The sequence below is a fragment of the Brachyhypopomus gauderio genome, chromosome 19 (genome assembly GCF_052324685.1).
Source record: "Brachyhypopomus gauderio isolate BG-103 chromosome 19, BGAUD_0.2, whole genome shotgun sequence".
Taxonomy (NCBI): Eukaryota; Metazoa; Chordata; class Actinopteri; order Gymnotiformes; family Hypopomidae; genus Brachyhypopomus; species Brachyhypopomus gauderio.
The window spans coordinates 13,609,550-13,622,217 of record NC_135229.1 but is presented as its reverse complement, the minus strand read 5'-3'; the positions used below and the strand labels follow the sequence as shown (position 1 = coordinate 13,622,217).

Below are 12,668 nucleotides of genomic sequence, written 5' to 3'. Positions count from 1 at the left end.
TGTTACTGGGACATGTGGGTACTACTGGGATGTGTGTGGGTGTTACTGGGACGTGTGTGGGTGCTACTGGGATGTGTGTGGGTGCTACTGGGATGTGTGTGGGTGCTACTGGGACCTGTGTGGGTGCTACTGGGACCTGTGTGGGTGCTACTGGGACGTGTGTGGGTACTACTGGGACGTGTGTGGGTACTACTGGGACGCGTGTGGGTACTACTGGGACGCGTGTGGGTACTACTGGGACGCGTGTGGGTGTTACTGGGATGTGTGTGGGTGTTACTGGGACGCTTGTGGGTACTACTGGGACGTGTGTGTGTGCTACTGAGATGCGTGTGGGTGCTACTGGGACGTGTGTGGGTGCTACTGGGATGCGTGTGGGTGTTACTGGGATGTGTGTGGGTGTTACTGGGATGTGTGTGGGTGCTACTGGGACGTGTGTGGGTGCTACTGGGACGTGTGTGGGTACTACTGGGATGTGTGTGGGTGCTACTGGGATGTGTGTGGGTGCTACTGGGATGCGTGTGGGTGTTACTGGGATGTGTGTGGGTGTTACTGGGACGTGTGTGGTTACTACTGGGATGTGTGTGGGTGCTACTGGGACGTGTGTGGGTACTACTAGGACGTGTGTGGGTGCTACTGGGATGTGTGCGGGTGCTACTGGGCTTTGTGTGGGTACTACTGGGCTTTGTGTGGGTGGTACTGGGACGTGTGTGGGTACTACTGGGCCTGGTGTGGGTGCTACTGGGACGTGTGGGTGGTACTGGGACGTGTGTAGTGACCAGCACAGACTGAAAGAGCGATGGAGTCCTGACATACACTGATGGCAGAAGTTGAATAAACTTTCTCTAGAAAGAAGATAATAACTCTCTGCCTCCTCAACACACCATACAGCTGCTGCACATCAGAATCACCATGAAAGCGTTTTCATTACCATGAATGTTTTACTGTTGGAGTTTATTATCTGTGTAATAGTTCACAGTTTGCTCATACTACAACACCACAGCCATTGCACAGTGCAAGAAGATTGTTGAACATTTGAATTCATGTTCTAGTGTCCTCTCTCAATCAGAACAAAGCATACGACACACACACACACACACACACACACACACACACACACACACATACACACATACACACACATACACACACCCACACACATGTACGGACACATAAAAATAATCATAATAATGAAAAAAACATTGGGAGAGATGAAATTGTAAAGGTTCAGAAGATAATAATAATAATAATAATAATAACAATAATAATAACAATAATAATAATAATAATAACAATAATACCACACAAAGAGATCAAATGGTTCCAATACAGATGCTTGCCATCTAAACAGAAAGTAAGGCTGCTAGTGGTGTGCACTTACTTCTCAGCAGAACTCAAATGGAAGGCTCTCTCTCCAGAAGAGAGGAGGCGTGTGGGCGGGAGGGGTGTGGTGGTGGTGAGGGTGACCGTGAGGGTGGGTCAGGTAAGCATGGGGGTGGAGGGGAGGAACTTAAAGAAGGGGGGGGGGGGGGGGGGGTTAATTTAACGATTTATTTTGCATACCTGCAAGAAGTGGCAGGAGCGCTCCTGCTGATAAGCGTCTGCTTTCACTAGCGCCTTATCTACATTTACAGCAGCCTTCTGGTACACCTGGCGCGCCCTGCTCACCGTGAGGGAGGACGACCACGAGCTCTTCTTCACCAGCGGGGCCCCGTCTGTGCCCAGAGGCACCACGGCGCAGGTGGAGCAGCGGGCCACGTCGTTGCTGCTGCGTGAGCTTTTCAGCATCTGCTCGCCCGCCGCCGTGGCCACCGCGTAGGCCTCCGGGTAGTACTGGGCCTGCGCCTTGTCCGGGTGCCGGCCCACCGTCATGACGCCCGGCGGGGCGTGGCGGAGCAGGCAGGCCTCGCGCTCCGGCTCGTCCGAGCTCCAGTAGCCGGACGGCGGGGCGCGCTGCTTGGGCTCGGCCGACTTACAGCGCTCCCGGCTCTTACTCCGACGACGGGGGCGGGCGGGCGTGCCCTCGCAGTCCGGGCTGGCCTTGCCGCCGTTGGCCCCGGGGGGGGCCTTGCCGTGGTGTCCGGCATGGTGCGGGCCCTCTAGCGAGTGGGACTTGGTGAAGAGCTTCTGCACGGAGTGGACCAGGTGCCGGATGCGGCCAGGACTGTCGTTACGTTGTTCCAGGGCGGCGGCGGCGGCCGCGGCCCGCTTGTACTGCAGCGTGTGGTAGCCGTCGCGGGACATCGGCAGCTGGCGGTCCAGCTGTTCCAGCAGGTTGACGGGGCCGCGTTGACCCTTGGGGGTCACCCCACCCCCGCCCCCCCCTCCCACGTAGGGCACTATAGCCCACTCGTCCTTCGAGTCGTGGCTCGGGATGTAATGGCGTCGTGGGAAGGTCCCGTAAGGCACCACGCAGTCCGGCTGGTACGAGCCCCGCGACGAGTAATAGGGGTGCTCGGGCGGTGGGGGGGGCGTCGATCTGGCCGATGAGGTAGGGTTTGTGGTCGGCGTGGTGACCCAACGGGTCATAGGACGGGTCGCAGGCCATCACGTGGTGATGGCTGCGGCTGCTGGACAGGCCTTTCATCATTGGGACGGGGTCACCCGGCCACGCCCGGGGTCACTCACTGGACTGCACGGCTGCCGGCTCGTCCAGCTTGACCTGCTGAGCACAAAACGGAGGCCATAAATGACGGTCCACGCTTCTTGTGATGTGACACAACCCCTTACATCACTCCTCGTCTGCGGGACGTTCCTGGATATCTGCTCACACGCTCGTCTTTAGTGTTCAGGTCACTGGCAAAGCTGTCATGAGCTGTGTGTTACAGCAAGAGTAAGACAAAAATGTCCTGAACATGATGGACACTGGGAAACATTTGGGTGCACTGGGAAACACAGGTGCATACTGGGATACAATGGTGTCTTAGTTGTCATCTGCTACCTGGAGACACAGCGTTACCTGGAGACCCTGCGTTTGATCAGCTTTGATCAGACTGGCCCTATGTGAAGCACTGCTGCAAAGGATTCTGGGAGAATAGTGGGCTGCACTGCAGTGCTGGGAGACTCACGCCACACCTGCGATCATTTGCAAGGTTCGATCGTTATTTCAACTGCCTCGGAATTCAGTGATGGGATAGTTTTCTTTACACCACACGTTTAATTCCGCTCCGACTCTGGGGTAAGGACACTTTCACTTGCTGGCCAGCCACACACAGACAAACACTCAAACTCAAACACTCTCACGAGCTGCACCCGGCAATCTCCGTAAGTAATTGCGGAGAAATGAAGATCGATTTTGCTATTTTCGCGCAGGCTGGTTGCCACTTGCGGGTTAAATTTAGCTGCACAGAGGGGGAATCCAGCGGGCCCCGCGAGCAGCCAGGAGGCCCCCGGCTGTACGGCATCGGATGGGGGGGGAGTCGATCGGCCGAGCAATTGGCGGCCCTCATTAGCGCACTCCGTCAGTCAGACGCCTGCATCCGCTTCCTTCACCCTGCTACTTTGTCAGGGCCGATCTGGGTAATTGCGGGTGGTGAGCGCCACTCCTTATTCAGACGCACTAATTACGTGACGTCGGAGATGAAGAGGCACCTTTGCTTCAGGAAGAGTGCACCATGGGGGATGGGGGGGGTGAGAAAGAGAGAGGGAGAGAAGGAGAGAGAGAGAGGGAGAGGGGGAGAGAGAGAGATGGAGAGAGAGAGAGAGAGGGAGAGAGAGAGGAAGGGAGGGAGGGAGAGGGGGAGGAAGAGAGAGATAGAGAGAGAGGGAGGGAGAGAGAGAGAGAGAGAGAGAGAGAGAGAGAGAGAGAGAGAGCAGCCTACCCTGTTATTATAGAGGTTATTATTGGGCCTTGTGACAGTCTAATGACAGAGGGTTGCAGCGGCTTGGAGCACAGCGGCTTCTGATCTCACACACACACACACACACACACACACACACACACACACACACACACACACACACACACACACAGGAAGAATGGTGTTCATTTATAGTAAGCCTTTGTGCAGGGAAGCTGTGCAAGGCAGAGTCACACCGAGTCATGGGGCTCATATTCAGTGAGAATTCTCTTCTGCTGACCAGAGCGTTGGACATTACTCTCCTGTGACACTCACAGGGCCACATATACCGCCCCCTACAGGACGCTTGCACCACTGGGACACCTCAGAGCTCATAGACAATGTATAGAAAACTCTCAACACCCCCCCCCCCCTTCCAGGGCAAAAATAAACAACATAAGAAGGGTAAAACAACAACAGCAGCACAAAATGACCCTCAGACACGCTTAGTTCTTCTCAAAAGTGACAAGTCTGCATATTCAAAGGAGGCAGAGGACCCAGAGAGCACGTTTATGTTTTATCATGGTAGGTGAGTGTGTATGTGTCTGTGTGTATGTGTGTCTGTGTGTGTGTGTGTGTGTGTCTGTGTGTGTTTGTGTATGTGTGTGAGTGTGTGGTATTCAGAGAGGTGTGTGTTAGGGATGTTGAGAAAATGATCTCTTCTGTGACATTTCAGTGCTGACGACCCGTGTGCGCCGTAGCACGGTGTCGGGGCCGCACACTGCCATCTGCCCATCACATGCTTGCAATTAGGACAACGTACACAATGTGGGGGTATTGGTGCTGGTCGTGGGGTGGGGGTGTTGGTGCTGGTCGTGGGGTGGTGGTGGTGGTGGTGGTGGTGGAGGTGGTGCTGGTCGTGGGGTGGGGGTGGAGGTGCTGGTCGTGGGGTGGGGGTGGAGGTGCTGGTGGTGGGGTGGGGGTGTTGGTGCTGGTCGTGGGGTGGTGGTGGTGGTGGTGGGGTGGGGGTGGAGGTGCTGGTCGTGGGGTGGGGGTGGAGGTGCTGGTCGTGGGGTGGGGGTGGGGGTGGAGGTGGTGGGGTGGGGGTGGAGGTGGTGGTCGTGGGGTGGGGGTGGGGGTGGAGGTGGTGGTGGTGGGGTGGAGGTGCTGGTGGTGGGGTGGGGGTGGAGGTGCTGGTGGTGGGGTGGGGGTGGAGGTGCTGGTGGTGGGGTGGGGGTGGAGGTGCTGGTGGTGGGGTGGGGGTGGAGGTGCTGGTCGTGGGGTGGGGGTGTTGGTGCAAGTGGTGGGGTGGGGGTGGAGGTGCTGGTCGTGGGGTGGGGGTGTTGGTGCTGGTGGTGGGGTGGGGGTGGAGGTGGTGGTGATGTGGACGGGACGCTGAATGGGAAGGAACAGGAGATAATGCACCGCTGGTGGTGCGAATCGCGGAGGACGCATCAGTTTGATAACTCAATAAAGGGCCCAGGGTGCCCTGGAGTGGGGCAAGAGAGTGGGGCAATAGAGTGGGGCAATAGAGTGGGGCAAGAGAGTGGGGCAAGAGAGTGGGGCAAGAGAGTGGGGCAATAGAGTGGGGCAATAGAGTGGGGCAAGAGAGTGGGGCAATAGAGTGGGGCAATAGAGTGGGGCAAGAGAGTGGGGCAAGAGAGTGGGGCAATAGAGTGGGGCAAGAGAGGAGCAGGAGAGACGCTCGTGGCAAAGATCAGCTCCAATAAAATATCCACTGGAGCCTTTATTAGCTTCAACTACTCCACAGCTCCAACTCCTCCATCTGTTCTACAGTCTATTGTAAAGTGTGATCCACAACTCCAGCCACCACTCTTGGCCGTGCGCCGTGTCCCATGGGCTTGTTGGGTCCACTTTATTGGCCTCTTACACACAACAGTGGTCTGGTAGGTGGTGCTGAGGAGTAACTCATGAACAGGCAACCCGACGTACGTGGAAACTTCCGGCTCCTCCTAAACTCCTCCTAAACTCCTCCCTGCTCACCTTTCATTCTGAAAGAGACTGAATAGTCAAACTTTGCCCCCAACTAGCCGCCATCACAGTCTCCGTCACCTTCATCCGCACCTCTGACCTCTGCAGCAATCCCAGCATGCATTTCACTCCCGAGCAGAGCTTTTGACGTGCAGTCTGTTTTCATTCCGCCAAGAACCTTTGATTTCACAAGCACATGCAACATCCTATGATTATCTCGTTAATGTTTTATAATTAACAGCCCTACCTAAAATACATGACACCTATAATCTAATGTAGAGTCTTTGCTAATTGCTGATTTAAACTAAATCTGACCACGTTGCAATTAAGCAACGGCAAATTGTGTGTTTAATTTGATTAACTGACTCATGCGACTTCTACAATTACTACTCAGTCAATTGCACACCACCTACAGTTCTGTGCATGTGAGGTGTTAGAATAGTGTGAAAATGAGTCTTTCATGACACTCTGGTCTGAGAGTCGAGGTTTGCATCTTAACATTGTGCTGTCTTTTCATGATCATTGTTAAAAGTAAATAAAAGGCAGTCTGGGGGTTTCATGTTAATGAGTTTCACTGGGTGTGTGATCTGGGAGGAGGTTAGGGACTACCCTTCATCAACAGAACCTGTGGGCTCAGAGAGAGATGGACAGAGAGAGTGGGAGGTGGAGAGAATGATAATATGTAAGCAAACCAGACCAGGAACAGCAAAAGGTCGCTAAACATATAATCCACACACTAATGAAAACTCTCAGTACGCACACTAAGAATAATGGCAATATTTCACACCAGGTATAGGGGTCTGAAAGCTTAAATACTGGTTATAGCAGGTGCACTCAATATACTGGTGATGGCGAGCGTGGGAGTGGTGATTGGTCTGTGGACAGAGAATTCTGGGAAATGTAGTCCCCCGTATAACTTAGCGATGTGACAGACTCAAGATGCCACAGGTCACCCAACGAATGCACAAACAACATAATTCATTAGATTGCTATAAAAAAATAATAATTTCAAATACCTTCTTAATAACATCTATCAGACATGCCAACAAAACTGTTAACGTGAAAGTCAGCAAGCAGCTGAAGAGGGAGGGGCCTCTCTGCTCTCGCAGCTGAAGAGGGAGGGGCCTCTCTGCTCTCGCAGTTGAAGGGGGAGGGGCCTCTCTGCTCTCGCAGCATTTAGGCGTGAAGCGTTCTCTCTTTGATCACTCCACACACCCCTTATTCATCTCACAACATCGTCTCTCACTCCATTTAGCTTTGAACCGTCACCTCAGAATAAGGAACCTGAGCAGGTTTCAACACAACATCTTCTCACGTTGATGGGCGCCATTGTTGAAAGCTACATTTCAAATTCTAACTACTGAAATTCTGAAGGTATACTAGACAGGATGATAAAAGTAAATTACAGGAATTTTAAGCGAAGTTAAAGAAAGTTTTATACTTGCTAACATTTCTAAAGCCAATATGCACCAGATTTATATGACGCAAACGAGCTATACTAATCAGCCCCCAACAACTTACATTAAACTTATTAGCATTGCTGACTGACATTTAACAGCAGCCATTACAATCGAGCCATTCGAGGCACTGATAACACACTGCCTGATAATGCCAGAATAAGCACGTAGCAGCTGTTCTATATTGATGATTGCATGGAAACAGATCAAAGAGTGATTGATGATTTACACAAGAGAAGAAAAAGGGGCAGTAATCTGATTTGTACCTTTATTTGATAATCACCTGACATTTATTTAGAGCAAACAAGATTATCCTCCAGGAGAAACATTACTTATGATTAGCATAATTTTGGACTGTGTTCAAAACATCCGATCAACAAATAGGCTAATAAGCAGGACGTGAGGGTTAACGGGCGTGAGTGAAAGGACCTTCAACGCCTCCGTGAGATTGTGGTCTTCTTACTACCACTTTACACTTTGATACTCTTGCAGGAGATGGGGGTGGGGGAGTGGCTTTTAGCCAGGTTTGAAAACAGGGGCGCACAATTGGCTGGTGCATGATTGGCTGGCACACGATTGGCTGCAGCACGGTTGGCTGGCGTGCGATTGGCCGTTGTGCCAACGTCTGGAGCGCGATTGGCTGTTGCCGGCGGGGCAGCCACTGAATCAATGCATGCCCCTATTGTGCATGTTGGTGACTCGAGAGTTTTTGTTTCCTGCGAGCCAAAAATAAAATGCAACTTGAATGGATACCCTCTCTTCCTACGCACACATCAGAGGCTGAGGAACCCAGAGAGAGAGACAAAGAGAGTGGAAATGAAGGGAGAGAGAGAGGGAGGGAACGACAGAGTGAGCAAGAGAAGCAGACTGAGAGAGAGAGAGTGTGTGTGTGTGTGTGTGTGTGTGTGTGTACAGGGGGGTGTTAGTTAGTTTAGTCTGGCGTCATGTATACTTGGTACAGAACCCTTAAGGAGGTTTAGTTATCGGCTGGTTCTGAGCCTTTCACCCAAAGGAAATCGCTCCTGCGCCACGGTACAGCTTCTCAAATGTGATAATGTATTAGAATTTTCCCCGGATCCGGTTCTGCAGGACACGTATGGCTCAAGCATGCCGGTTGGGTTCTGTAGCCCCGCCCCTCCTACTGTAGATAAGCCTCTATACATATTCTCCTCATGTAGCACCTGCAGGTGTTCTGGCTGTGTCCAGCTCTTACCTAAAACACCTGATCCCACTCATTAAGGCCCACAGAAATCTCCCAGGCTACCTTCAATATTGCCTGTGCACACAGGAATGCATGTGTGAGTGTGTGTGTGTGTGTGTGTGTGTGTGTGTGTGTGTGTGTGTGTGTGTGTGAGGCTGTGCACACAAATAAGTTCCATTCCAGAAATATCTCTGAAGACGTGGGGTGAACGTCACCATGGAAACAGATGGCTTTAATACAAATTGCTGAAGCCCTTTTTCACATGTCCCTTTAAAACATAATGTCCCTCTAAAACCAGCTGCATGCGAACCGCTCAGCGCTCGTTAAGACAGAGCGGCCCCAGCACACGTGCACATACAACACTATACATCGCAAGGCATTATACGTTTTCACAAGCAGAACAATTAGTGAGCAGCTAATTTCCTACTAGATCTTATGTGTTTGTATGGAGGTTACATGGAAGCCCTCGTGAGGGTTCCTACTACGTTTCAAAATTCGTCCACCTTCCTTTAAGTCTTCATCTGTATTTTTCCCTCTAAATCCAAGGCCAATCTCTCTCTCTCTCTCTATCTATCTCTGCTCATGGTCTCTCCTTCTTTCTTTTCTTCTCTCTCCAGCCTCTCACCCCACACTCCTTTCTCTCTCACTCTCTCTCTTTCCCTCCTCTCTCTCACCCCCACAGTCACTCTTTCCCTCTCTCTCCCTTTACCCACCTTACACCAACTCTGTACTCCCCCCCCAACAGACAGCGCTGACTAAGTGAGCAGCCAAGCTAACCCTCTAGAAGGACGGTAGCTCATGAATATTTAAAATGAACACTAAAGCTGGCCCTGCTAATTTCCCACATGGGAATGTGAGAAACCTGGAGAGGAAATAGCTTGGCAAAAGAAGAAAAAAAAACATTCAGACCAGCAAATACTAACAGCACATATTTCTCACTTTCTTTGCTCTGATATGTGAGTTATCCGCCTTCTCAGAGTGAGTCTCGCAGTCTTGTATGTCTTAGAGGATAAAACTCGAACAAATAAGAGGACAGTGATACACGATTGCGTGAGCGCGATTGTGTATGTGCTGACTGTGTGCCTGCGTGTGATTGTGTGAAATGAAGCGTGTGCCCCAAGGCAAAGGAGGAGACGTGTGTACAGACCCCACATCCAAACGGGCCCGGCAGCTTCCAGCACTAGAGCTCGGGTCTTGCCTGTTTGACTTATTTCAGTGCTTAAAACACAAAGAGCTTAACAAAATACAAAAAAAAGTGCGTTGGGGTTTAGAGAGCTTCCCTTACGCCATTTTGCCTCGGGCTGCCTAGTGAATTTCAAACGCTGCTTGTTACAAAGGAAATGCAGGATTAAGCCAATAGAGCCCAGTCTCCAAAAAGCCCCCATAGCACTAACACCAGCCAAACATTCAGGGACCGTGTTCAAAGTGACACTTATGCTAGTCCGAGGTAACATTCATGTACTGTTCATTCCAGGTCACTTTTCTGACTACAACCAGAGAATCCCTAGGTGTGTGCCTGCAGGATACAAGCGTTCGTTCTCAGTACGGCTCCTGATTAGGGCCAGACCTGCAATACAAGGGGACCCCAGTGAGCTTGGACGCGGCCAATCAGATTCCACGACCAATCAGATGCCACAACCAATCAGATTCCACGACCAATCAGACCAAGGAACAGTAATCAAAGGCAACAGAGAACCACAAGTGCACACAGGAACAATCAAGAAGTAAAAAAAGAATAAATTAGACTGATAGACATTTATTTGACACCAATCATGCATTCAGTTCAGGATGTGTATACATCAACCTGGTGTCTGTTGTCTGACACTTCTGTGGTTATTGGAAAAACTACGGACACGTTATAACCACAAAAAATCTAGACATTTTTCAAAGTCCGTCATGTGTATGTAAATTCAGGTACTGCAAAACTGTGCAGGCTGGAGATTCTGGAGTAAATTTTTGATGAGCGTTGTTGGAGTGGTTAAGAAAAACACCAGTGCTGAAGTGCCTGACCACTGGCCCCTCAATCTGTGTGTCTCTCCACATCCGTCAACACTAATACCAAAATATTAAAGACTGGGGAAAAGTACACACACAGACGCTCACATACCAATTCCTCCTCCTCTCTTCAAAAACAAGGACAGCTAGAAAAATGTATCTGGTTTTATTGAGAAACAGAGGTGTCAATTCCTCAATTCCTAAAAGTCCTCACCAGGATTTTGCTCAAGCTTGCTAGATTTTCTGATTAGTGCAATCCAGGTAAAATTAGTGGAATCAACACAATCCAGGAAGCCTGAGCAAAATCCTGGTGAGGACTTTTACTTTCTGAACCTGGAATTGACACCTCTGTTGAGAAATGATTGAATCCGGTCTTAAATGAAAAGCGTACGTCGTCAGCTCAAGTGTTGGGGGTTTTTAATAGGAGCACAGAGCCTTGGTGTGATATCAGAGCAAACAGAGTCTTCCGTTCTGCACCCGTCTGCAGGGAAGCCAGCATAAATCTTCTAATCTAGGGAAAGGTGGGCGATATGACAGTGAAGCGATAAAGCGATACTTTTTGTTGACAACAATATTTTACAATATGTAGAATACTATGAAAATAACCAGGACCCGTACACGAGAACTGAACAGCAAGTGAATGCGTTATAAATACGTCATTTATGCGTTTAAAATTTATCAGCAGACAACAAACAGCCCTGGGGCCTGGACAACAGCTACAAATGTTGGGGCAGTGTTATGTTGTCACTGGCTTTGTTTCAGGGGCTTCTAGACCTTTACAGAAGGCATTCAGCTATTGAAACAAACAACAAATCATTTTATATTATCATATCGAGTTATTGTTGGAATATATTGCTTCATTGACTGAATCATATGGCTTAATCATATGGATGTTATGCATTGTTAGGTTGATTATGATGTAGGAAGATGAACCCTAACTCTTGACCTATAAGTGTGCCCTTCATATGTCTGATCAAACTGTATTCGACAGGTCGTGATTCTCAATGTCACGATCGCTTTCCAATTAGCACAGGATGTGGAATGGCTTCTTGGAATGCTGCCAAGTTTGAAACTGGATTGCCAGAACTAGACCTCCTGGACCAGAAGAGATATAAGAGGATAGACCAGGCCAGAAAACCAGGTCACCACGCAATGTAAAAGCACTGATCTAACACCAGTTACTCACTATAGTCTAGTATATGCTAGACATTAGAAAGATATATTTTTAAATACATATTTTTAAAAAGATATCAAAAGATTGACCCCAAAATTGTTTTTTAGAAAATAGCTAAACCTATGAAAAAATATTTGTGCTCATGCCAGAAAGGGACAACCAATTATTTCATAAGTTATGTCTGTGCACACATATAACCGTTGAGACGACCAACTGTGTTTGTTGACTTTGCAGAACATCCAATATAACTCAGCAAATTACCTGAGTTAAGTGTACTAACTTTAACCTGACTCTGCATGACTCTTCAGATGGCGAAACACGCATGTCATTATAACAGCAAAAAGCACAGAGTACTACGCAAAAATGAGAGGAAAAAGAGAGGAAGAGGGGAAGATCAGTGTGTGTGTGCAACAGTGTGAGATGTGTGAGCTGTGTGAGTTCAGTGAGGTATGAGGTGTGTGAACTGTATGAGATGTGTGAAATGTGTGAGCTGTGTGAGGTGTGTGAGGTGTGTGAGATGTGAGAGCTGTGTGAGTTCAGTGAGGTGTGAGGTGTGTGAACTGTATGAGATGTGTGAGATGTGTGAGCTGTGTGAGGTGTGTGAGATGTGAGATGTGTGAGCTGTGTGAGTTGAGTGAGTTGAGTCAGGTGTGAGATGTGTGAGTTGTGTGAGGTGTGAGATGTGTAATGTGTGAGGTGTGTGAGGTGTGAGGTGTGAGTTGAGGTGTTCAGGATAACTGAGCAGCAAGCTTCATCGGTAAAGATAACAGGTTAAACATCCCTGTCCTAAGCATTAGGGACAAACTTGTGGTTTCTCATGGTTGTAATGGTCTGGGCAATAGAGGATTAAATGGCAGACTCTTTAGGTTGGTACAGTGTAGTGGAAAACAATGTTGCCTCTCCCATGAGGACTGGGGTTTAAATCCCGTGTGGACAGAACCTCAGTGTTATAGAAATAATGAAGGTGATGAAGACCATCTGAAGGATGAAGGACCTCTGTCCAAAACGTCCTGTCTCTGTGGAAACTTGGTGTATATATATGTAACAGTTTTAACAGCCGAAATGTTTTTTTT

At 49.5% G+C, this 12,668-nt stretch overlaps 1 protein-coding gene across 1 annotated transcript in view; it reads right to left on the bottom strand.

Annotated features, from left to right (window-relative positions):
• The window catches only part of dlgap1a (discs, large (Drosophila) homolog-associated protein 1a), a 102,919-nt gene that overhangs the window by 39,850 nt on the left and 50,401 nt on the right, over positions 1-12,668 (bottom strand). The window contains 2 exon segments of the mRNA XM_076981722.1: positions 1,561-2,458; positions 2,460-2,659. Of these exon segments, the coding sequence (XP_076837837.1) occupies positions 1,561-2,458; positions 2,460-2,587 (1,026 nt within the window). The 5' untranslated portion in view covers positions 2,588-2,659.